The sequence below is a fragment of the Trachurus trachurus genome, assembly GCF_905171665.1.
Source record: "Trachurus trachurus genome assembly, chromosome: 16".
Taxonomy (NCBI): Eukaryota; Metazoa; Chordata; class Actinopteri; order Carangiformes; family Carangidae; genus Trachurus; species Trachurus trachurus.
This window is the reverse complement of record NC_139902.1, coordinates 16,700,540-16,726,847: the sequence shown is the minus strand read 5'-3', so window position 1 is coordinate 16,726,847 and position 26,308 is coordinate 16,700,540. Positions and strand designations below refer to the sequence as shown.

Here is a 26,308-nt window from a genome sequence, read left to right as displayed (position 1 = left end):
GTATGTGTTTGAGTAAAATTAACACCTTTGTTTTATTCTATAAACTACTGAAAACATTTCTCCTAAATTGTAAATAAAAAATATTGTAATTTGGAGCATTTACTTACAGAAAATGACAACTTGTCAAAATAACTAAAAAGATGCAGTGTTTCCAGGCCTTGAATAATGCAAAGAAAACAAGTTTATATTATTTTTTAAACAACACAACACTTTTTTTCTTAGGAAGAGTTCAGAAATCAACATTGGTGGAATAACCCCAATTTTTAACCACAGTAGTGGTTTTTAAACTCGTTCTCATTAAATACGATTTGGTTCAGGCGATCACCCTAATCAGTGCCTCATTAAGTAGAATGAGGTTCGCTAATTCAACAGACACTGGAATGGACAGGCTGCCATATTGTAGAGATGCTGTTTATTAAAAAAAATATTTAGGGTGGTCTTTTAATTTTTTTTCCAGAGCTGTATCTAAAAATAAAGCAAAATCTGGTTTTAATTCCATTATTTAATTTAACCCAAGGCCCCAGTAAGAACTAAAGTGTACAGTTCCCTTTTGCAGCCACAGGGTGGCAGTGAAGCTTCCTTTTTGATTGTCTGATAGTCATGTTGATGTGATTATAAAAAAGTCATTATTTTTTCAAAAGATAGAACTGTTGAAAGAATATAAAATGTGTATGCTCAAAGTTAAAATCTGCGATTAAATGCTGGTGTTTGTGCACATAATGACCACGTTAAGTTGTCACATCTTTACATTTAGCAGCTGTTTTCTTCATTACTTTACTGGCCCGGTTTCCTACATTTTTTTTTTTCATCATGATTTTACAGTGTTTTATGTCTGAACCTTTAAACATATTCAAAACCACAACGTAGTAACAATGCAAAAACTTGTCAACAGATTATTATCACAACCAACACAGTTTAAGTTATGTGTAAGTAAATTTGATAGATAGTTGATCTCGTGTGTTTGATAAAGATCCCTTTGTGTTATGATTGTTACTGCATTTGAATTGGATCAGTCCGGTAAAATGAATCCTGAATGTCAGCAACTTACATGTGGAGAAACAGCATTTACAATAACTGGCTCATGATGAGGAAAAATATTTTATTGCATGCACAGTTGACACTGGTGGTCAATCCATGGGTTTGTTCCATATCATGCAGACCAACCAAAACATGTGTACAAAAAGAAAACAAAAATTAAACTGAATTTATAGAGTTAATATCTATAGAACAAATAAATAATTCTGAAATAAATAAATATCAGTATTCAGAATTTTAACATAATATATACACAGTATAAACAGAATCAACTGTACATTCATGATAATAGAAATTAAATTCAAAATAACATAAATACTGCTAAAGCGTGTCAGCTCAATGTTCAATGTGGGCTTTTAAATCCAGAAATATACAAATAAAATATCAAGTTCCATCTACATTAACACTTCACAATGCCTACTTAAAATGGCCTAACCTCTCGGCGGAAGTGAGCATTTTCAGTTTAGAGAATAAATACTGTATCCTCTATCGCTACACACTATACAGATGCATACAGTGGTGTTACTACACATTGAACATGAGCAGATGGCTTCTATGTATCTTCCTCTGTCTCTACTTATTTATGTCCAGAAGGTGCTGCAGTATTTGATTTTACTATTGCTCTTTATTCATGCTGACAGTTAATGCAAAAACATAACAAAACTTACTTTATCTCTAAAATATGTATCTCGCCGGAGCTCTTTCAGGTGCAGCTCTGTGACGAAGCTGAACAACATTCGCTTCAACTACAAAGCAGCTCTCTGTTCAGAGGATGGGTTATCGTGGGCTGCTGAGTCACCGTGTCATTGTCTTTGGAAAGACACTTTGTTGCTATGGTGTCTTTCAAATGCAAATTTCTGGTACACCGAGTACACGACAAAGAAAAAGTTAAATCTCCACCTCTAAACCTGAACAGATCAAAACAAACTGATCTGGATGGCTGATTCTCCCATACAAGGAAAACGTGTGTTGTATTGTGTTTTTGCTTGAACTTTTAAAGACCAATACAGATGTAGCAGGATGCATCTGCTGTTTCACTGCACTGATTGTCCACAACTCAGCTACATGGAGATCCTTCTGCCAGTGCTTTTGAAAAGATGAGCTATTAGCAGTTATTTAAATGGGGCAGTCTTTATGGTATTTGGCACTAACGTATGTGATTACAACTCACACACAGCGACACACAGCTTGTCACACATACACACCGAAGAAATACAGTATACCATACGATACGTATATCTGTTTCTAATTTCCTGCTCTAAAATCATCTGACTTGCATCAAGCCTGATCTATTACACTGCACTTTAAACTATAGGAAACTGTTTGGAAATAATACATGAAAATGTTAAATATTCACCATTGTTTTCACTGGTTTGATTCAGTTTAGCAAGACAGCAGGTCGGTGTACAAACACTGTACTGATTGACAAGTGACTGCATGTCCAACATCAGGCATAGAGAACATCTGGATTGTGTCAGACTCTGAGAAAACAGTGGTGTGTGCACAGTATATATATATAGGACTGAAATGCTCTTTGGTTGAATCTAAACTGTAAATAGAAAATAATGTAAAATGAGTCAAATTGCATCTTGTAATCTTCATCACTATATGTGACATGAGCAGAAGCTCTGGAAAGGCTAGTAAGTGGAGCTTTTTGTGACATATTCTGTTCTCGAGGTTTAGAATGAACTTCTTCTTCATATGAGACTGCTGATTCACCACAGAGGGGAGCTGTTGGGTTGTTTTAAGATCAGCCTTTTCTCAACCCCTGCCACCTATAGGGAAGTAAAATGACAGCACGAGCAGCAGCAGTTTGGACCTGCAGTGTCAGACACACTGGTCGACACTTGCAGCACTAACTTAGCTCTGCTGCTGGTGTTGCTCTGCCCTGCAAACTGGCAGCATAAGTCGACCAGAGTCTAACCTATGATATGTCCTCTGCTGATTATTCCCGTCTCCAGTGAGAGTTTTCCTGATCGAGCGGCTCCCTCCTGCGGTCGGCCCGGGATCGTGCAGTGTTCCTCTGACTTGAGTCCTGAGAGATAGATGAGACAGCGGTAGATTGTTCCGTGGCGATCCGACAGGCCGACAGAGTGGGAAGAGCAGTGGCAGCCGCTCTCTAGGCGCGAGGCTCCAGCCTGTGTGACAGTTCGAACAGGGTCTGCTGATTGTCGATGATATGAAGGTAATCAATGTAAGCTCGCACTTCAGAGCTGCTCTTCTGTGTGATGCCATTTCCTGGAGGGAAAAACAAAGCATTTCACTTACAGAGCAACATTAGCAACATTATGCTTTTGTGAATTTCCCTATATTTTTATGTCTTATTACACACATAATTCCACAATACAAACACACAACAGTCAAGAAAAGAAACAAGCAGCACATAGACTGACAAAAAAAGAAGAGAACAAACAGAAACTGTCCCATAAACCCTGCCCACAGTACCACTGTCACATACACCATCACCACATCCATACCCACCACAGCATCAGTTTCAATTTTCAATGGTCGATGGATTTAGGGCACCTGAGCATGTATAGCTCGTCTGGACAGGTTTTATAATCTATCTGCTGTTTCTGTGATATATTCGTGGAGTCTGACCTAAAAGGCTCTTAAATCCCCCGCCACCCTATTACTGTACATCTCCAACAGTCTGGAGTTTCTTTCAAACCCAGCCTCAAAAACCTACTAGGGTACCAGAAGTATCCATGGAGGATTTTAAATGATATCCCTAGAGATGTGTATTGTAGTACAACTACTTTCATCCCAGTCGTGTTCTTCAAAAGAATTGCCCAAATCCTTTTCTCACATTGTTTTCAAGGCTGTGTACATGACAGCAGACAGTATGAAGCCGATTTAAACTATCTGGAGATTTCTTGCATATAGATACATTTAACTGAGTTGGTTAGTAAATGCCATCACATAACCCTAACCCTAACCCACCTAACCCTAACCCTAAGCATTAGACCAGAATTTGAGGAAAATAATGAATGAATTGAAGTGAGGCCTGAGAGCTGTGAATACTGACCCATGTGATCTTTCTGACACTGCCGGATGAGCCGCACTGCGTCTGCAATCATGTGCTGGAAATAAAAATGGACACAGGCAACATTAAACATGACATTTTCAATTCAGCGCTACTCAGTGTTTTCAGTACCGGATCAGACAAGGCTTGCGAAACTCACCAGCTTTTCAAAATTAACCAGGTTGTCGTGAAACGTCTTGTTGCCTTCGTGAATGAATGTGATATCTAAACACAGATGAACATCTTGTCAGTATTCACCAAGTAGGGTGTCAGTTTGTTTCTCGGTTGTCAAGATTGATAGAAATATGTCACAGCGCTCTCCTCCAGAGACGCACTGGTTGTTTGGTATCGGACTGACAGAATAATGAGCGCACCTTTCAGTAGCAGTGGAAGAAAAGGGATCTTCGGCGCCTTCATCTTCTTGAAGGAGTCCCTATAGGCCTTGTGGTTCAGCGACGGATCCTGTGAAGACATTTTCAAAACGAATGAGTGCAATCCTCAGGAGGAAAGGAAGTGTGGGGGGCATGTGTGCCTGTGCATGCATGCATGCTTTGTTAGATCTGAATTATGACGGCATCGGGGACTAATCATCATCTGAAACACCTGATGTCTCGCCTGATGTTTAGAAATGAAGAACATCTGTTTGTTTCACCTCGCTGTTTCACCGATGTAGGTTTATACCAGTGCTTTGCATTTCAGTTGCTAAAGTAGAGTACGCTGAGCGACATAAATTACACTTACTGTAACTGTCTCCAGCTCCGAAAACAGCTTTTTGAATTTCCCAGGAATTTTCTGCAGAGGTTAAAAAAAAACAAAAAAAAAAACATCAGAAGCCATGTAACACAAATTGAAGGTGGTACAAGTGAAAGAAGAATTCTTCCTCTGGGAAAGAGAAGACATCCTCACCTCCCATGTGTGGCTGAGGCGGCTCACTGCTGCAGTATTCAGGCCCATTATAATGGCAAAGAAACAGTTGAGGTTCCTCTGTGCCTTACAGCTGTGAAAGATCAATGGAGCACAAAATTCTGTTACTTCCGGAGTTCGACGGCACAGAATTAGATGCAGTTTGTGGATTTACCACTGGAGGGGGCAGCATTCCCACACAAACCCTGACCTCCCACCCTAACAGAAGAGCTTGCAGTGGGTGCAGCTTTGGCTAGTATGTGATTCCAATCAATAACCCACTAATGGAAATACTTAGGGATGTGAGTGAAGCTAGTAGCTACTAACTGGGCAGCAATCTTGATGAACTTCTTGATGAGCTGGACCCTTTTGCAGAGCGTCGGGCACAGCAGCACCTCGGTCATCACCCACAGCTGGATCTCATTGCAGCGCTGCAGCAGGAGCTCGAATGCCACCGTGTGTTTGCTGCTGGCGTGACGGCTGAAGGTGAAGTAGACCAGCTCTTGCTGGAGAAGAACAACATGTATGGGATGAAACAGATCACAGGGGCATGTGGTGCTATTGACCTTTTAGGCCTATTTTAAATACATTTTTAATAAGACTGGGACATACCTCGTGTATTGAGTCAAAGATGGTCCAATCAAAGTTGGTGAGGGCAACAGCCACATCCCATGTGTTTAAACTAAGCATGCGAGCCGTCCTCTGTTGCAGCTCTGAGTTGTCAGTGAATGGGCACTGAAGCAGGAAAACAAGAGGCAAAAAAAAGATTAGAGCTGTCAGTTTGTCCAGTTATTCACCAGAAATACTGGTATACCTATTTAAAGAAACATATTTCCCAGATGTTCCCACATATGATTTGACAATATGACAATGGGGCTTTGAAGCTTCTAGTAGGCTATAACCTCAACTGTGCTGCATATGCACATATAGGCATGAATATACTGAATTATGGATTGACTTGTTCGTTGCCTCTCAGTGGAGAATAATTAGACGTAAACAGACTGAAGCTTTTCCTTTGACACCTTAGTATTTTTAAGCTGAAGTGACACTTGCTGTGATGTTCCTACCAGGACTTCTCCGGGGTCGTTCCTGCATATGTGAAATCTCCCAACGGGCCGTAGACAATCCGAGAAAACTCTGTCCTGAGGCTGCAGGAGAAGCTTCCCTGCCGGGGAGAAAACATATCACAAACAGCAGAAAGCCGTGAAAAATCTTCTAGTCAGCATGTACGCAGCTATCAGTAATCAGAGATAAGACTCTGTGCGCCAGGAACCACTATGAGGTAGCCAGTCACTTTAATCGCTGATAACAGAGACTGACATTACATTACCGCCCTGTACATGCTTCTCCCCTTTAGCTGTTGTCACTGGGAATAAATTTTCCTCTGTTGACTGCAATCTAATGGTTTCATGTCTGCGTTCAATATACAACTCGACATTGTAAAAAAAAAGAAGAAGTGTGAAATGTTGTGAGAAATTGAACTACGTAACAAGTTTTTCTTGTGAAATATGTCCTTTCAATTTCTGAGCGGAGAGTTCAAGACTCAAGACACAAAACCCCTTAGACTTGCTGCCTATTCTGATTTATTATGGACTAGATAGCACAAAGGTGTGAAATTGTAGTCCTGTGTTTTTGTTTATAACATACAAAAATAATGAAATATCCAACCCACACTTCATTTCCACTCTTAAACATCATCAAATGTGCATTACATTATCGTTGTATGTACTGGAACTGTTAGATTAGGATGGTATATACCTCCAGGATAAGTCACGGCCACAAGGACTAGTTCCCCCTGGGGGACATCCATCCTCTCTGCCACTGCCTGCAGCAGCTCCTGGGCCACTATGCCAGCATGGGCCCTCATACTTAGGTATGAGTCCACAGTGATGTACACTTGACACAGCACTGCAAAGGAGACAGAAATTATGTCAGTAGGGGATAATATAAATTTCACAGCGGGTGAACCTGCTGTTTAAAAGAAGCAAAAACTCATCCTAATAAGGCAGAAAGAATTCATAGGTCATAGCTCAGGTATTTGCATTTTCAAACCCTCTCATTCATTCCTTGGATAGATTCCCATTGTTCTAATGTTCAGACTAAACGTCTCACTACAAGAGGCTTTGGAAACGACGTATGATGGGAGGAATGTGTGAAGTACGCCATGTTTTACGACTTACCTTCCTTGGTCTCCCTCTGTGTGCCTCTGGACTGCAGCCCATTCTCTTTCAGGCTCAATTGGTGGAAAAGTGCTTTGCTCTGAAACAAAGGGAAATGCGTGGATTTTGACACACATTCATACTGCCTGAGAACATCGAGCTTTTCGGTTGAACTGCGCCACAATGTCTTTGGCAGGAAATGTGAGGACAATTAGGCTTCACACCCAAACCAGTGTTTCAAAGAGGGCAGCCAGCTCGAAGTTTGTTCAGTCTTAGTGTCATAAATAGTTATTTGAACTCACCTTTCTCTGAGGGGAATATTCATCGGACGTACTGGAAGGAAAAGAAGGAAAATACGTCAGTGAAGTGACTGTCATGTGAATACGCATGCACAAATGCAACTATTCTTTGTCTTTAAGAACATGATCTGATTAATTTAATTGGGCTGCAACTGTGTCTCACATAGAAACAGCCAACACTGATCAAGGTAAAGTAAATGTATATATATCTGTATTTATATACTCCTCTGCTGTTTTCAGTCCCTTACTGAAGCCCAGTGTCAAGGCAAGATTAGAGTGCTTAGTAGATTTTTAGGCCTTCCAATGTGATCCCTTCATTTAATCACCCTATTCTCATCAGTTAGTTCCTGCCGGCGTGATGGATAGCCCCGTGTCCATTATCATCCCTCAGCTTTTACTGGGCTCTGCATCACAATAGGCATGTTGGCACAAAGCCTGCCCTAAGGGATCCCCTCTCACTGGCCAGCAGCAGTCCTGCACTAATGAAAAACCTCACTCCCACTGTCATGTCAAAACAGAGCTCAAGATCGTATTCACACTCATTCTCCTTTCAAAAACCCAGAGTCACCATGGATGTCGAAAAGCTGTGGCAAAGAAAAATACCGCATGACGGGAGAGAGCACAAGAGGAACCAGTGTTGTGTGGTTTTGAAGCTTTAAGGAACATATGACTCCAGCTTTTTTTTCCTTTTTTTTTACACAAAGGCCAGATGGAAGTTGATGTGAGCAAAGGACACCAAAAAAAGACACCTTTTAGCTTTTCAGTCGGCAGCAGATTGCCACAAAGCAGTCAACCTTGTCCTCCCACGGGATGAGCCTGATTGTGAAAAGCTCATAAATAGTAGAGTGTGTCAGTTAGTTACACCCACACAAAGTCCGCTATACTTTAAAGGAGCGGGCGTTGTGGAGCTCCCTCCCTGGATATAAACATGAATATGGCAGATAATGGCAGCAGAAGTCAGGTTGAATAATCTGCACTGGTTTTTTAATGGGTGGCAGGTTGTGGTGTCCCCGGGGAGAGGAGCTGATTGGAGGCTGTGGTTGAGGGAGGAGGGGGAGTGGGATACGGGTGTGGCGATGTGTCTGGTGGTGGTGGGGGGTTGTTGACAGACAGACACTGTAATGCCAAAGAGACACAGTTGCATCATCTGCCTTCTACAGTCCAGTGGCCATATATTTTCTGTAGGTGTGGCACACTGGTGTATCAGAACCTAATGTGGTTATTTTACTTTTTTTTTTCTTTTCTTTTTATCTTTAAACTCAGCAGCAGCAAACATGATTATCATCGGTATGACTTTATTTAAGTAGGAATATTTGATGTGGTGACTGTGGGGATCATTCTACATGATTCACACAAGTTTCACAATCATTAACTGTTCAGTGACCCCTCATGTCCAATGGATAAAACATTATCATACACTCTTTTCAGGTTTTTTTGCCCCTTAGTTTTTTCCTCCCATCTCTATCTGTGTATTCAAACTGTAGGTCCCCTATGTCAATTTGCCTACTAAAGCCCAACACCCAGCACTTGTCTGATACCAGCACTTTCTTTTCCCCAAATGGAAAATCCTCCTGTGAAACTCACTGGGATCATTTTCATATCAGGAGACATAAAGCCAGAGTATGGTGTGGCTCTAAAACCTGAGTCATTACTGACTAAATGGAAAAGATACTGGAAATGTGGATGTTTATGTTGATGAGAGCTGGTCACTTTATGACGGATACACATTCCACTTTTAAAGGTCAATATCACAGCTGATACCAACCCAGCACATTGGATCAGTATAAAGAACAAATTATCAGGATACATTACATAATGATTTTATTGCTCAACAAGTCAGGAGCCATAATGACGTGTGTATTTATGCGACTGTGTGATTATACTCGTGTTTGCCACCGTGAACAGCCAGCAGGCTTGAATTTGTGTGCAGTAAACAAGCGTTGGAGAGCACTTTCCATTGACTTTGAGAATTCCTTAATTTCCTCCATCTTTAAGATTTTGGATGAAGAGCTGACTATGACCTTCATATTTTGGTCCATAACACCCCAGAACACTGCAATTACTCTTCAATCCCTGAATGGATTCATTGATGAGACGCTAAATAAAGGCACAGAGCAGAGAATAATCTCTTCCTTTGTGCTCAGAGACCAGCTAATGTCTCTGGCTCTTTTCAGACCTCCAACACTCATAGTCCTCACTGGCTGCTCTGCCCTACCAGACTTGATCACTTTTTCCATTTGCATTTAGGACACTTACTGTCGGCGATGCAGCTGGTAGATTCTCTGCAGTTCCCTCACGTCCGTCTCCAGTGCTGGGTGCTCATACAGATCATCCAACACGTAACGACACAAAGTCTAGAAGGAAATGTCAATTTTCATTCCTCTCAAGTTGAAGTCTCCTCTCCCGCCCACTCTCCACCCATTTCCGTAGTACACCATGTCCACCTACCTTCATGAACAGCTTGACGTGTTCGTCTTCTTTCAGGAAGTCTTTGCAGAGACACATCCACTGCGACACCAGGTGCAGCACTTTTCGTTTCCTCTCCAGCGCCTCCTTCCTGTCCTCTTTCCCTCTGCATCGCTTGTTGCAATAGGTGGGGATTGAGTTAAGGCTTCAGCACAGATGGAGGAAGATATCTTTTGCACACAGAGTGAATATAGCCAGAGTGTGCACATATAGCACAGTTAGTTAGCTTGGAGCCTGTAAATCAGTTCTGCTTTGGTATAAAACACCTATTTTCTGTCTGCAGCATCCACACAGGACGGTTAATATATGTGAATCTTTGTAATAATGTTCCCATAAACCCCTTCTGTTCTCAAGGATATTGTCCCAGCAGAGCCTGACATAAATCACTGGTTGACATGAACACGGGGTAGGTCAGCAGAAAGTCATCCAGAAGTGTATCTGCAACGAGAAATCCAATATTAACAATGGAAAAACAATGAAAAAGGAATATGGTACATATTTTCATAAACAGTTTGACTGTTACCAGGTCCATATAGAAAACACTGTCCAAACCATATGAATCCTATATAAATACAGGCTCATTAGGTTTATACAGGATACTGGAGGGCAAGTGCATCACTGACCTTGATAACTATATGATTGGTGCTTGCTGAGCTGCACATCTAGAGCACCTAAACCTGTGATAACAGCTAATAGAGACTTGGCTTCAGCTGTTCCTATTCCATTATAATAATTCCAGTTAACAAGCACTGAGCAGAGATATTTCAGAGACGAGCGTAATGTGAGAGACATTTCGATGGCACTTTATTCTCCATGGTCAGGCTGAGATACTGACTCCTGAGGATTCTTCAGCTTCTACTGTATTTCACTTTCAAGTTAAAACAAGCCTTTACTGGCTTTATATGCTCAATCTCACACATTCACCACCGCAGGCTGTATCAGTGCAGATAAGCCAATAATGTTAATGTGTCAGCTGACTCTCGCTGACCTCTGATGAAGTCTGTGTTTTCATTGTGATTTATCTTGCTCACAGAAAAGCAATCTGATATTGCTTAGCCATCACCTTAATGTGTTTACATGCAGCATTTTTCGGCCACTGTACTGTATACTGTGTGTCAAGGTTACACGCATGAGGAAGTGTCTCTGTAAATGGATTAAGTCAAAGCTGGTCAAATAGCCTACATCACCAACTCACTTTCACAAGTCCCCACGATATAAAATACACTTTAGAGTCCACATCATCACAACAACGAATATGATTTCCTTAACTTTTTCATCTTTTAAAAAGATCCCTTTCTTCCAGAATATTTGTTTGTAATGCAAATTATTATTTATAGTAAATTACAACAAGTATGTTTCATAATTTGACATAATTCTACATAAAAACTAAATTTCTCAAGAATAAAGAACAGAAAAGGACAGTAACTCCCTGACTTGATGACCAGCCAATAGTGAAAAGCTTTACAAATCCTATTAGGGCCAACCTCCTCTCAACCCCTCTGTAAGTGTGCCTCACACCCAGAATTGTAAATTCTCTCCTTTAATTTCACACTGGCTTCCCAGGGCCTTTGTGTGCGTTCTGGTCCACAGGACTCCCTGACATCATTATGTTAATCCGTGCAGAGCAGCTGTGGGATGCATCGCTGACTGCTTATGAGAGGTTACACATGTAGCTCTCATAAAGAATACAGTAACACACCTTAACACGGAGGCAGAACGCGACACACACAAAAGGCCACTCACATACAGTAACTGCCCCCCACGCACACAATCACCGTGAATTGATCGCTGGCGCTGCTGTGTGTTTGTGTTGTTTTCTGCAAACTCTCTTATAACTGAAACACTTTCTCATGAGTAGCAGCTTGCAATACTTCTCCCCAGGCTGTAAACACTGCAACTTTTTTTTTTGAAGTTGGAAAACAGCATAAATATTTAATCTTACAACCTTAAGACATATTCTCATATAGGTTTTTCTTGGTAACACAGCAAAAAGAAGTAGGTGATGTCCTGCAGAGAAAGAAAACAGTTCCACAAACCCATTTATGCATGAGTTGTGCTGTATAAATATAGGTCTGCTGTGTGTTTGGCTCATTTGTGCCTCCTACACATCACATCATGTTGATTTGAGATTTTCAGTTATCATCACTAATTGGCCTGGATCCGAGATGATATTCACTGTACAAAAATCACAAGTGTATCCTGCTCTTCTTGTACAGTGGAGTCCCGTATGTAGACACCCAAACCAAAACAAATTTAGTTTCATTTTCAGAGGAAATGCAGAATGGATTTATTGATCCAGTTTGTCAATCTGCCGTGAAATCAATCATCCTGTCAATCAAGCTGCCAATCCCTTTAGCATTTCAATAAGCACTCGTAAAATTGGTCAATGCAGCCTTTGAAAAATAGGATGTTAATGTGTCACTTATTGGCTCAGTAAAACAGCAGAAATCCTCAAACATGCCTATATTTTCAGAGTTTTCATTTTCTATTGAATCACTCAAGGTAATGTTTTGACTAGAGATGAGCATCAACATCTCCCCCCATGGTGCATCTGTGAAAGAGCTTGAACATCCTCTCATTAAGACCACAACTGTTCCATTACATGTTTTGCAGAGCTGGCAGCAGGTACTGTGAATCTGTGCAGAGTAAGAAGAATCAATAGCTGCACTCAGACATCGGGCACAAGAAAGACAGCAACACTCAACACTTGTGAATGCTACCCACAATGCTAACCCACAGAAGATCAAGCCCAGCGTATCAGAGATCTCCACAGCCAACCCAGCTGCAGTGCTCCATGTTTGCTTCTCCTCAAACGTGCCCGTGGTGCTCTCAGAAAAAGTGCCATCTCTTGCAGAACGACGGGAAATCTCCTCTGCATTCTTAATGTTGCGTACTGAGTAAATATGGAAGCAAGTGGTGCCATGATGAGATGAAATTGGCTTTCTAACGGGCTGTACTCCGTGTTAAGTCATAAACACAACATCAATAATTTGCTGCAATCATTAATCACGTCCCTGCACAATCTTTCTGAGCCGTCCTACAGGGACCGACCAAAGGCGGCAGCTGGGTGGATGCTGGAATAAATCTCTTTTTGATGAAATCAACGATCTCATGCTATCACGCTTCCACTGAGCTGAAACTCCAAGGGTGCACTCAGCAGTGGCACCAGAGCATAGTCCTCAAACCGAGACAAGCAAGGCCAGCAGGAGTCAGCCTTATTAAACATCACAGTGCACATCAATTCTTGTACAGGACTCAGTTCATCCCTTCTCCTCCTCAGGTCTCTGACTCCTTGACCCTGGGATGTCGCTCAGCATCACGCACTAGTCCAACGCTCCCCATGGAGACTCAACTTCAATACACTCATTGCAAGGTGAGCTAATGGTGAATGATTCATCAACAACACACTGACTACTGAGCCCAAAGGAAATTAGCTAAAAGGTAAAAGACAGATGGGTTGACTGTAAGGGCAATAAGTGCAGACGCTTGCCTGCCACTCAACAAACTCTACATATTACAGTAAATACTTAAAAATAGCAGTAAAACATATTATTCAACATAACACAACTCACTTGTGCATGTAAAATGCACCATTTTGCAACGACAGGGGCATCTCCTGAGAGGGCATTTAGATCAATTTCATTCACTTCCTCATCAGAATGACTAATGATCCCTGGTATGAGGTTAGCCTGTCTCCACCCGGGTAAGAGATCATCTGTGACCACCTCCATCTCCAAGGGAATATCTGAATCCCTCTTTTTCTTTTCCCCCCTGTCCTTGCTTCCCCTTCCCTCCAGCCTTTAGATTGTTGCTCTTTTTTCCCCCTCATATTCTTCCTCTCCTTGTCTGACTGTACTGCCACTGCTCTCAATCATCACCTCTCATCCAGCCATTCAGCAAAAGAGAGTCTTCTCTGCCTTGGCAACAGAGGCACATTATCATGTTACCTGCTGGGATAAGAGGAAATGTGTTGATTTGTCATCATTGCGAGGTTAGACTTCATGTCACGTAGCCCCGCTACAACCTAACTTCAAATGATATGAGCGACATTCATCTCTATCAAAGGCTTTTTTAAATGAACAGGCTGAAACTTAGTGGAATGATAACACATGAGCAGCCCTTTAATATTGCCTAGCAGGGAGGGGGACGGGGACAGGGGGGTGTCCTCTGAGACAGACAGGAGTGGGGAGGTGAGAAAGTAAAATGAAAAATGAAAGGAGGGATCTCTCTGTCTCCTTCTCTTTCTCTTTCACATCGCATATAATAACATCAGTGGAGCTACCCAGCCACAACGCCAATGTTATGGTCATAAAGTTACAACTTTAATTTCTCAACCAACAATAAAAAAACGTATTCATAAATTGAAAAAATGCAGTGAAATGATTGAGATGATAAATTTCCAGGATATTAGATGAATCTATACTGACCTGATTCTTTGCCCTGTGTTGTTCCCTGGTCATCGTCCAGTGTCAGGTCGTTCAGCAAGTGCTCCAGGATCTTCTCTGGGGTCCCCGATACCACCATGTACCTGTCAGACACGACAGAGTCAGTGGATGAGTCCTCCTCGATAGAGGACAGTGAGCGGCTGCTGCTCCATTCCTCTTCTCCCTCTGTCCCCTCATCGTCTATGTAGCGAAAGTAGGGGACGTCAAAGGTGGGCATCGTCACCGGCTCTACCCGGCTGGTACTGTCACTGCTGCTCTCCTCTGAGCCCTCCTCGTCATCCTCGTCCTCCTCCTGCTCCACCAAGGCAGCGTGGAGCAGCCTGCTTTCCTCCTGCCGCAGGTTCGGGGGCTGTGGCCGAGATCCCATCCTTTACAGAGTCCCCCCGTGCCCTTACACCGGCAACGTTGCCGTGGTTACTGTGGCATGCCCCCTTTACCCATCCATGCATCCATCCATCCACCCACAGCTGATACAGCCCGGAGTCCAGTGCTGTGTATCTCTCACGCACACTGAGGAATCCCAGTATGTTCACGGCTGAAAAAGCTCCTGAATGAGTTGAATGGGAAGGAAGCCAGTGGGGCTCTGCCTCACAGCCCCACGCTGCTTACTTCAATGTAGTTGATGTAGTCATTTATGTGTAGGGAGCTGTGATGTAAGCATGCCTGAGTGAGTGTGTGATCCAAAATGACAGAGAGGGAGAATGATGAGAAGAGAGAGAGCGCTGAGGGAGAGAAACAGATAGTGAGAGAGGGAGTCTAGGAAGGAGGGGAGTGGGGAGGCTTACCTCTTGTTCCTCGCCTCCTCCCTCCCTCCTCCCCTCACCGATGCAGAGAGGGCTGGCCGCTCTGACGACACTCTCAGGAGAACGAGCACATCGTGGCCCCTTTCCCTCAAACACACACGGACTGCCTCGTCACTCTGGGGCTGGAGGGAGAGGGAGAGAGAGAGAGAAGGGGAGGGAGCAAATGTGTTATCACCAAGGAGATTCCCCTGTATATTCTCCCACTCCCACAAATCACCACTGATTTCCATCATAATACTCTGTCAAAGCCCGCACTGTAAATGAAAGAGAATTTCCATACATCATTATTCAGTCCTTATCTGTGGAGCCCATTCAGGGATTAACATAAAAGACTCATACATATTTTAATTACCAAATCTTGTAGAAAGCCTATTCAATTATGTGTGGTGTCTAGAGACAGTCTGTTTTTAAGCCTACACAGGGTTAAACTCAGGATGCCAGAGATGGTTTGGTGGTTTAGAGTTAACTCACATGCTTGCTCCTTGTCTTATGACTAACATGAGGTTCTATGATGATAAATTCACCATCACGTTGCCCACCAACTCCCAATCTTTCTCTCGACTCCCTCTTTCTCCCTTAGTCATGCAGTCACAGAGTGACACCCAATCACCATGAAATCAATCAAGATGATCACAATTATTGTCATTTTAAAGGAACCAAACATATATACTTTGATTGCTACTGACAGCTGAGTTGTTACACAGGAGTACCTAATAAAAAGTCTCTAAATTCCACTTTTAAAAAAACCTATGTTGTAAACAAAGTGGCTTGTTGCAGCATCTCTGAACTATAAAGAGGGATGATGGCTGCTTGAAAATGGAGGGTCTGGATCAGAAATATTGGTCATAATGAGGAGTTCACTGTATGGTGCACGCATCCCGCATCATCTCCATCCCTTCACCCTCCCTCTCCTCAGCCATCAGTCAATGCAACACAAGCCTCTCTGCATGCAATTAGCCAGGCAGACAGGCTGGAAGTGGTTGCAGTTTTCTCCCCTAATTGCCTTTTGCACAGAAGCATCCATGGTTCCTCAGTTAAGCATGACTTCCCAGCACATTAACACTTATCTGTGATCTGTGGACAAACATACACAAAGAGACGGCCGGGCATGTGCCAGACACACACACACACACACACACACACACACACACACACACACACACACACACACACACACACACACACACACACACACACACACACACACACACACACACACACACACACACACACACACACACACACACACACACACACACACACACACACACACACACACACACACACACACACACACACACACACACACACACACGGATAAACACATTAAGACAACACACACATGCAATATCCCAACACAGACATACATTACAACCGTGTCCATCAGGTTGATCCCCTCATAGTCAACACTCACATTATACAAGCACTCTCATCTAGGAGAGATGCTTTAAAAACCTCAGAAAGGACCATTCAAGGAAATGTTTGCTGGCAGTTCCTTCAGTGCCGTGACTCATAATTCAAAGCAAAGTTTAGATGTATGTTAGCGACATCCCATGAATTCATTTCTGCAAGGCGTACGCATGCAAAATTGCTTTCATGTTCTGAAGGGTGCGTCTTGTGTAATAACAGTATTATCCTCTCACAGGACGTGTAGAAAGGGGTAGGGGCGTGACGTAAGGCAAAGAAGTCAAAAATTCCCAGAAAGGGAAGGCTGCGCTGATTAGCTTCCTGGTTCTTTGGAAAAACCGATTCAGTGCTTCTATCTTTATCAAGAGATGACGTCCACTGTGTACTCTCAGCTTAGCCAAAGTCACGAAGAAGCCACTGCTTCTCACTGCGCATGAAAGCAAAGCTAATTAACAGAGTCTCACAGTCTACCACTAAGAGGTCAAACAGCAAACAAACCTTTCTTCACAATAAATTATTAAATCTGACTCGGCTGCTGCAGGCCGCTGCTCAGTGTGCACTGGGATTTGTGGTTACTGGTGTCCTGATATGAAAAAACAAAACAAAACAATCAGGCCTCTCGAGTGGATGCTTGTCCACCCTTGCCTGGAGGTGACCTCAACTCCCATGACTAACCACAGCTACTACACTGCTGAAGTCCTCCGAACATGGACACTGTCAGAAGAGTAAACACTACTTATCAGGCCTCTGCACAAAGTTATGTCCCCTGAAAATGGTTTACTGTCTCTTCCAGGGGTCCAGATGCATTCCACTGGCTGGAAGGACATTGCCTGTCTGCAGGTCCCTGTGCTGCTGCTGTAAGGTCTGGCACGCATGGTATGGGACACTTAAAGGGAGCTGGAAGACGTCAGACCTGACAGGTCGTGGATTTGGTCCTGATTCCTTTCAAGGAATAGCGTGGATCTGACACAATGCAGCGACGGAGAAGAATGAGACCAGGGAGTCATACGTCAGGCTTGTTTTCAAAGAAGCCTTTGATGCAAATGTGCTTCGTTATCATTATCTCCAGCAATAATTCAATGAAATCCCTGCTTAATGCATTATGCTCTGCTAATATACTGTAAACAACATTATATGCATGTTATGTAAATATTTGCATACAAGCTTTTCTTTTCTTTTTTTTACACTTCATGACAGAAGATGGTGGCTCCATGTTCTAAGCAGAAGTACAGAGCAAAGGAAAATGTGGTTGATGAAATATTGTTACATAAGGTGCAAGAAACTCGGAAGGTGTCAAAGACAACAGATGCTCAACTGTTTCACAACCCTGAATAATTTAAAACAGAGATAAAGTAAAAGGACAAAAGAACAAAACATTTCCAGAGTAAAAGCTGTAAACTTAGACATTAAACAGCTAAATAATATATAAATAGTTTTGCCTCTTAACAACCAGAAGAAAAGGCCTAGAAAAACATTATTTACTAGATAAAAGAAAATTGCATAACATTCATGATTTCCATGCATCAACAGATATGCAGCCTACTGTATATTAAGTATCCATGTTTCCACCAGTTGGGATTTAACTGATTTCTAAGCTCTTTGATGTCTGGGTTTAGATATTTGTATGAGTCACATGTACTGTAACACAGTATGCGCATCATTGGATTATTTTAAACCATTCTGTGATCTAGAAACACTGCAAGATAATCTCACATAATCTAAATATTTCTAGATAATGTCAAGAATTAAATACAAGGTCAGCATATCTGGCCATTAGCACCAGGATTACACACATATATACACACGTGCCGTTGGTGCACTCACGTTTGGTCTTTTGGATTCACGAGAAACTTACAACAAAAGTACGACAGGTTGCTGTATTGTGCGGCACTAACATTTTGATCAGATGCAGATTGGCAGTGGCTTTGTGACAACGAAAGGTCATCATATTGAATAACAACACAGATAAAGAGATCTGGCCTTGTATTTGGAGAAAAGGTCAGAGACCTGATGCAATGGAATCCACTCTGAAAACCACACAATGTCTTGGCAGGGTGGTCGAGCAACTTGCGTCAACTCTTCCTGCCATTGTTGAACAGGGTGGTGCACTGATACAGCTGGCAGGAAGGGAGACGCTGAGCCCGCCGGGAGGTCAGCCAATCAGACGTCTCCTGCTCAGCTGGCTGCCAGGTGATGTAATGTTGTTTAAAAAAAGTGCGCAGGTTGAACTGAACATACAGTGCTTGTACTTAGGTTGTCAGAAATGACAGATGGCTGGGGCCGAGCGCTTAAAGGAAAACCCTCCTCAAACATAAGAGTGCTGCCATACTTACAGTATCCTGGTGTATGTTAAATCTCTGCAAACAGATTTATAATGTAATTTTTTATGCATTTGAAACCAGTGCATCCAATAGTACACTGATGATATCTTTATTAGAGTTATCTAATTATTATAGCTCTTTCAGGGCATATATTTTGGTAGCAATGATTGAAGAGATCATTTTGCTCTCTGGACAGATTCTGAATTACAATATTCATCATTAGAAAACGTAGAGGCGATATAGAATGTATGGAGGGCAATATAAACAGACAAATTCAGATCAGTTTGATTAATGGGACACTGCAGGGGGTGCAACAGAGGATGCTAAGGTAATAGCCTCACAAAATAGCAACATAAAACATCACAGTAGAGCCCAGAGTGAAATGAAAATCTAATGTTCTCTCACTGAATATTCAAGGAGAAAGTATGCTAATTGAGTGGGATTCATAATGACATAAAGAGGACTATCTGATAAGCAGCTTGACTGCTGTTTCACTGCGACAAGGCCAAAGATAGCTGTTCAGGGTAATGCATCAAAGAGTACAGTTTTTCACAGTAAGGCTACACTCCTGTGTGTGTCATCACTTCAGTATAATTTAGTGGTAAAATACTGTAAAACATCTGTCATCCTCTGACTTGCACGAGTGTTGTTCTCCTGTATCTCACCTCGCATGTCCTCTCCGGGCCCTTGCTGTGGTTCTGCAGGAAGCAGCATCCATCCTTGGCCAGTCTCTGCACCATCTCCAGCCTGGACAGGTCCTCCTTGTCATGCAGGATGCACATGCTCCCCTGCTGCAGCCCAGGGGACACAGAGAACATGTACCTCAGGCCACAGTCCCAGGACATCGTCGGCGATCCAACCACTGTTGCTGTATCACTCAAAAACAAACAAACTACTCCACCGGACAAAACAGCAGGATGCCGGGCTGCGAGATAACACTACCCTCAAAAAGTGTGAGAGTAGGTGAGAAGCTCAAAAAAATTAGTGTACGTATGTGTGTTTCTTTGTCTAGGTGAAGTAAAAAGTCCTCTGTCCCAGTATGAGTCCTGGCCTTGATCAGCTCTGTAGTAGAGAGGCTCACGAAGAAAAAAAAACTTCACCACTTTTCTAGGCACCTTTCTGAGTGTTTGGCTTTACTGCGAGTGAATGACAGAGTTCCTCCCTCTCCGTCCTTCTGTTGCCTTTCACTACCAGGGAGGGGAGTGAGTTATGAACACGGTGGGTTCAGGAAACATCTGGTGAGCCAGACAGCCCCAAAAAGGAAGTTTGAAAATCTCCCGAAAGCAGGGGAGAGTCCAGATTCAGGACTGGGCAGGAGAATTGAAACTGGAAGGTCAAGCACTTGTTAGGGTGGAGATGTCTAGTTTTAAGGTCATTTGGGGAACAAGCAAGCAATGCTTTTTTGTTTTCATTGAATTGAATACAATGCAGTAACTGAATGTCACCTAAAAGCAGCTCCTTTGGTAAAAGCAGACAAACGCCATAGGCCTGTTATGAGTAATTCACACAAAGAAAGAATGACAGAGGGAGCAATTAGTTTAGATCCATATGTAAATGTGTTAGGTGGAGGACTGGAGGGTCTCCATGTGCCTGTTATTTGGTGCAGTGAGCAGAATGATAAGATATAGGCAGAGCTGATACAGTTTGTTGATAAATTGGTTTGTCTCAGGGAAGAAAATAAAATCAGCAACAATTTTGAGAATCGCTTGTGTGAGTTAGCCTATTTAATCAAGAAAAATTACTGAACACTTTCTGGCTCCAGTTTTTGGATTATGATAATTTCCTGCTTTTCTCTGTTACACATTAGACATTCAGTATGGATTTGGGGTTGCTGGTCAGACAAAACAATAATTCTGAGCTTCATGAAAACTAATGTTACTGCTATTCTCAGACTTCAATATTTGCAGATTTAGAGTTTAGTCTTCTGATTCATCTGTAATGAAACAAATACATGTCTCAGTTGACAAATTAATAATTTAATCATTAGGTTCAGAAAACTGTGACAGTGTCCATCCCAGTTTCCCAAGCCAAAGTCATTTACATCAAACTGCCTCTATGCTTTCAGACCAACAGTCTGATGCCCATAGTGTTTACTGCATAAAAGAAGCACATTAATGAATTGAATAAATTGAATTGTGAAATTGATAACGTGATAAATTATGAACGTAACTGCAGCTGTAGCCTTAATACCAGCTATTAATGCACCTATTTTTCCTAGCTAAGCAGTAAAGCCTTTAAAGCTCCCTGTGGAGTTTGTTAGCACTGGCGTAGCTGCAGAGCATTGTTTTGTTAAGGTGGTCTATGAGCACAATTTTTTTTTTTGTTAAAGATCACCAAAGCACTTGCCAATGGAATGAAGGTTGTCAGTTACATAAGGACTAGCACCAATTTCCTTGTATTGACCAATAAAGCAAGGACATTAATTCTTCATATGAACACTTTATCTATTAGGCTATCGTCATATCTTTTTCCTCCTCTGTCAGCAGTGTGATGCTCGACTGGGTCCTTGCAAAGCCATTCAATTGTGCTGCTGTTCCAAACTGCTGATACAGCAAACTGCTGAATGAGAAAAGGTCCCCATCACTAGACGCTGTTTCTCTTTCGTGTGAGGTGAGTCCCATCACTCACTCACGCCGTGCTCCTCTGTTCTTTCAAAGTAAGTGACTGGGAAGATGTCCACTGCCCTTACACACAACATTTGTCTTTAAAACTGGGTATTGGTCTGGTTGTATAACTTTAGTCAGATAATCTTACCCCTCAGCTCTTGACTGGAACCCGTTCATTATGGCTGAGGTCTCTGTTCAGAATCAGGCATTACTCATTAGTGGCAAATTCAATAAATCAAGCAAGTGCTCTTAAAATCACACTATGGTTCTATTGATTGAGAGGGAAATGTCACTGAACTACAGCCTTTTAACCTTTTTAAGGTAGCTCACCTAGCCAGACTAATTGTATGTTGCTGTGTGCTGTTTTTGTATTCTATACCATCCCACTACAGGAAGGAAGCTAAGGAAACTATTGGCCTTGAGTATGTAAAAACAACCTTGTCTTCCTTCCTGCACCCTTCTAGTGAACGCTCCTTAGACAAAGGCAGAAGGACGACTCCAGCTTAATGTGCTCCCACTGACCCAGTTTCTCAAGTAAATGAATTGCAAAGTGAGAATGCCTGAAGTCAGACTTGTTAGTGAGCTTGCTCTGATAGCAATAATACAGTCTTTAACCAGGGACTGCCATGACAACCACGGGAGGTACACTGTAACTGTAGGCCTGCAGCTCTGCTAAACACTAAAAAAGTGATGAAACTCTACTGAGCTTGTTACATATTCCTCTCCAAGATAATAACCAGTCAAGAACAGAAATTCAGCAGCTGCAATCTCTCTCTCTTTTTTTTAAGAAGATGATAAACAACAGAAACAAGGACATTACCACACAGCATGAATGCAATCTATTCATATTGTTTCCTGAATTAATACCTTACTGGATTTTGTAAGCACAAATCAAGATTACACACAAGAGAAATGGGTGCTCCTGATAGTGTTCTGTCAGACACTCATTGGGGATCACGGAGTGCAGGTGTGACTTAAAAGAGACGTTAAAACAAGTTGCTATTCTGTCTATACATCTGTATACTACCTCTAGTCTGTATCAGGGAAGGTATGTGTTTTCTGACAGGTCATGAGTCAAAACTTTGAGTAAACTCTCCTGCTGGAATACAAAAAAGTTCCATCTGCTACACCTCACAAAAATGTGTCAACCTGTTTTCTGTAAGCCAGGGGTGACATAACCGCTCTGCTATCAACCCCATTTTCAGGTAAACCTAACTTTTGGGCTATTGTAAGAACTGATTAACCTACCAACTAAGTAGCTATGTGATTTCCATAATGTTCTACTGAAATATATCATGGCATGGCACAGAAAAACAGTACATCACATCTGAAAAGCATGAAACAGAAAACGTTTGGCAGATTTCTGTGAAAAATGACTGAAATAAATCACTGCAAAATTTACTGCTGATCAATTTATCTGACAGACTAATCAATTTATCCAGACGTTGCTGCTCTACTTAATGTTATGGTTTTTGTGGTCTTTGTGAATTATACCATGTTAGGCTACTACCCCAAATGCAATGCAAATAATTATAGAAAACGTGAAAAAGAATTTAATTGAATAATGTGGGAATGGTAGATAAAAAAACCTAATGGTAGGCCCAAAGCTGGTGACGCATCAGCAACTCAATCACTTCCGTAATAGCCTACACCTGAGAGCAATAAATCCCCCCCAAAAAAGAGACAGTCCGACATTTAAGGGACCTGAGAACGAATTAGCCAGCGATTACTTTGGTAAGTGTTGACACCTAACTTTATTATTTTGTTGTTTGTTTGTTTTTAGCTCGGTTCGCCTTTGAGAAAGTCATTAGCTCCGGGGACTCTGGTGACGCTAACCAGCTAATGCTAACTAGGCTAACTACTCGCCGCCAAGCAGCATCCAGATATTAGACAGGCGGGAAGAGATAAGTCTTTATCTGTGGGAGGGAGATGGTGAAAGCAGTGCTAGGCTTCTACACTTAAGAAGGAGGAGTAACATTACTCAAAGGGAAGAATTATAGAAACCTCAGGTTTCAGAGGACTCTCACCTAGGACGGACAGACGTACGATAGATGTTGTTTACGGACAAGAAAACGGTTCCAAAGCACTGAATATGCAAAACATGGAAATGTTAACAAGACGTGACGAAGGCAGCTTCTGGTGAGAGGGAAGGCAGGGAGAGCAAGCCAGCTTAGTACTGGATAGCAGAGCAGACTGGTTCATGGGCAAGAGGGGCTGGTCGGTTTAACAGCAGGTGAAAGGGGGAGGAGGGGGTGATGCAGGCGGTGGTTGGTGCAGAGAGATGGAGCTCCGGTGGATCTGTGGAAACGAGACAGAGTGCGAGACACCAAGGCCAAACTACAAAGTGCAACAGATAAAGATAATGACAGTTCAAAACATGTGAGAGGGGAGGAGAGGAGAGGGCTCCATGTAACCCCCAGGCCTGTAGTAACATCAAAAGGGTGATAACAGGAAGACTATCCTGGGAAACTGAGAAAACAGGAAAACTGGCAAGTTATCAGGGCAGTTTTAGGAGGACTATCACGAATTCAGTATTACAGTAAAACAAGAGCTGTAGGAAAAGGCCCGGACAAGAAGAGAGTCTACAACTCCAGTGTTTCCTGACACAAAAAGCTCATAGGGGAGGATTGTAAATGAAGCAGCACAAGATCTGTGTTGGTCGGACAGCCTTTAACTAGAAAAAGGATTTTCTGTTGGAAAGAGAAATCCAAGTACAGAGTGGGTTACATCTGTCAAATGGGTTTATGGTTTGATGTGGCTTACCCTGAAGTGGTGTGATAAGGCTGCTGCTCTTCATTATGATCGATGCCATCTTTTCAAAGGTACCAGAAGATGTGTATACTGTAGGTCAGTGTTTGCAGAGCTCTGTGGAAAAGAATACAAGGACCAATAGGGTGGTGTGTCTCCCATGTCTCACCATGTAAAGAATAAAATAATGATATAATTACAACATTTGAGTTTTGAGTTTTTTATTGATTCTCGATTAACATGGGCACACCACATTAGGAACATAGGCATGTGATTTTAGACTGTTATGATTTCTTTGACTTCTTGCAAATGGGGAGCAAATTGCTCATTATTAAAGGCAATGTATTTAGTTCAGATAAATCACAGCAGCATAGCGAATGTGTCAGCAGGCAAGGAAACTGGATTGCAGGCACAGCTGAGACTAGTGTGCAGTGATTTTTAGAACATCATCTGTACCTTCCCTAGAGGTGGAAATGGGAGAAATGCCATTGAAATGACAGAGGATGCAACTGACGGACAGCTACAGGACTAATTTGCAAGGACACAATGATTCTCACCCCTCAGAGGGTATGTTGTAGGACTCGGAGTGCTGCGAGACTGGGAGTAAATGAAGGGATAACTTCCAGTAGGGAATGACACTGAATTTAGACTGTGATCTGAGAGTAAGCCTGTCTGTAGTCTGCTGCATTTATGATATATAGATTAGATATTTTTAAAGATAAAATTGATTTTATCTACTAAGTACTAATACTGATTTGTTGACGCTATAAAAAAAACTTGAGACTGGACTGACATGATTTGAGGGGGCATCAATACCAGTGAAAGGAATTAACAAAACAAGTAATAAGTGAGCATATGACATTGTGATGTTGGACACTGTAGGTGATTTGGATTTCCAAGTCCTTCAATGCTACACGAAACCCCTCTTGAAAACTCATGATGATGATGGTTGATACTGTAGCTATGTCATTTTCCTGCTGTGATCTCCAGATGATTGTCAAAACTAGTGTTACATTGAGCTGGTACTGATGATTTACACAGAATCCTTACAGTAGCTGCAGTGTTAAGACCCTGTGTGTTGTAGTTGTAGTGCACCAAAGCCTAAAAGCTCTCCTGCACTGGTTTAGTGATGACCATTTAATGTGACATTGACCCCTACTGGACACAAAAAGCCATTACATTTGCATATATGGTTGCTGTATCTCCCTTGGTTGTGATATCTTTATGTCCTCAGCATTTATGTCCTATGCAAATGTTTTATATCTCAGGTCCTTTTCTTGCAATTTCCCTTTTACATTAGTGGTATTTCTACCAACGACCACAACAAGCATTCTACAAGCTACAGCTTGTTTCAGACTGATAATGAATTTATTCCACATGTAGTAATAAATCCCAGGTTGTGTAAGCTCTCGTAGTTGAGCCACTGCTTGAACAATGTTGGCAGCAAAATCTCGATTAACCCCTTTGAACTTACATGAATGGATTCTGTGAATGTATCTAAAGTCCACAAACCATATGCCTGTCCCTTTTTACTGGAATCATTCTTACAGAAAAGAGTAACATTAAATTGTGGGGGTTGAATTAATGACTTTATTTACTCATTGGGCTGTGAATTAATAGGGTCAGTGACATTTTATTTAGATGACTAAGTTGAAGCGTAGCATGTGTATCATTTTACATTATGAATATTTATTTGTTGACTATTCTGTTCAGAAGACTTGAGGCCAAATCCTCTTCAGTCATCTTTATTATCATAATAGTTAGTCTGAAAAAATAACGACAACATAATACGGAAATTTCACAGGAAAATTATACAAATATATTGAGATGTGTTGCTGGTTGTATGACAGAAGGTTAAACTTGATGTTTTTTCCACTGTACATGAAGGAGATATGAAAACATACAGTAGTTGAGAGTAATTCCCAAGTCATATTCCCAACAGTGTTCTGGTTTTTAGTTGAGGTAAGGTAAAGTTTAGTTCATCAGAACTACAAAAGAATGAAGCAAAATTTAAAACAATCCTGCCAATAGCAGTGATCGACATTTGCTATCAACACATAGCTATCACTGATTTCAAACATGTCACAAAAT

General features: G+C 41.9%; 1 protein-coding gene across 1 annotated transcript; it reads right to left on the bottom strand.

The window, feature by feature from the left end:
* Nucleotides 1-1,107: 1,107 nt before the first annotated feature.
* On the bottom strand, nucleotides 1,108-20,029 carry rapgef5b (Rap guanine nucleotide exchange factor (GEF) 5b). The gene is made up of 18 exons (XM_083988902.1): nucleotides 19,529-20,029; nucleotides 15,118-15,257; nucleotides 14,315-14,415; nucleotides 10,247-10,325; nucleotides 9,870-10,014; nucleotides 9,678-9,775; nucleotides 7,425-7,455; nucleotides 7,144-7,222; nucleotides 6,722-6,871; nucleotides 6,031-6,128; nucleotides 5,576-5,698; nucleotides 5,291-5,469; nucleotides 4,967-5,057; nucleotides 4,802-4,852; nucleotides 4,435-4,522; nucleotides 4,221-4,285; nucleotides 4,064-4,118; nucleotides 1,108-3,273 (listed from the first exon to the last, which is right to left on the bottom strand). Exons 1-18 carry the CDS (start codon nucleotides 19,706-19,708, stop codon nucleotides 3,155-3,157), a joined length of 1,872 nt encoding a protein of 623 aa, XP_083845028.1. The 5' UTR covers nucleotides 19,709-20,029; the 3' UTR covers nucleotides 1,108-3,154.
* Nucleotides 20,030-26,308: the final 6,279 nt, after the last annotated feature.

Bases quoted from the DNA above. Each gene is read 5' to 3' on its own strand.
- rapgef5b (XM_083988902.1), bottom strand. From the start codon at position 19,708: ATGTCCTGGGACTGTGGCCTGAGGTACATGTTCTCTGTGTCCCCTGGG. The intron at 10,015-10,246 runs ATATCCTTGAGA...CTCAATCCCCAC, and splicing joins TGTCAGGCTCTGCTGGGACA to CTATTGCAACAAGCGATGCA. The intron at 7,456-9,677 runs GTAAGTGTCCTA...TTTTCCTTCCAG, and splicing joins TACCAGCTGCATCGCCGACA to TACGTCCGATGAATATTCCC.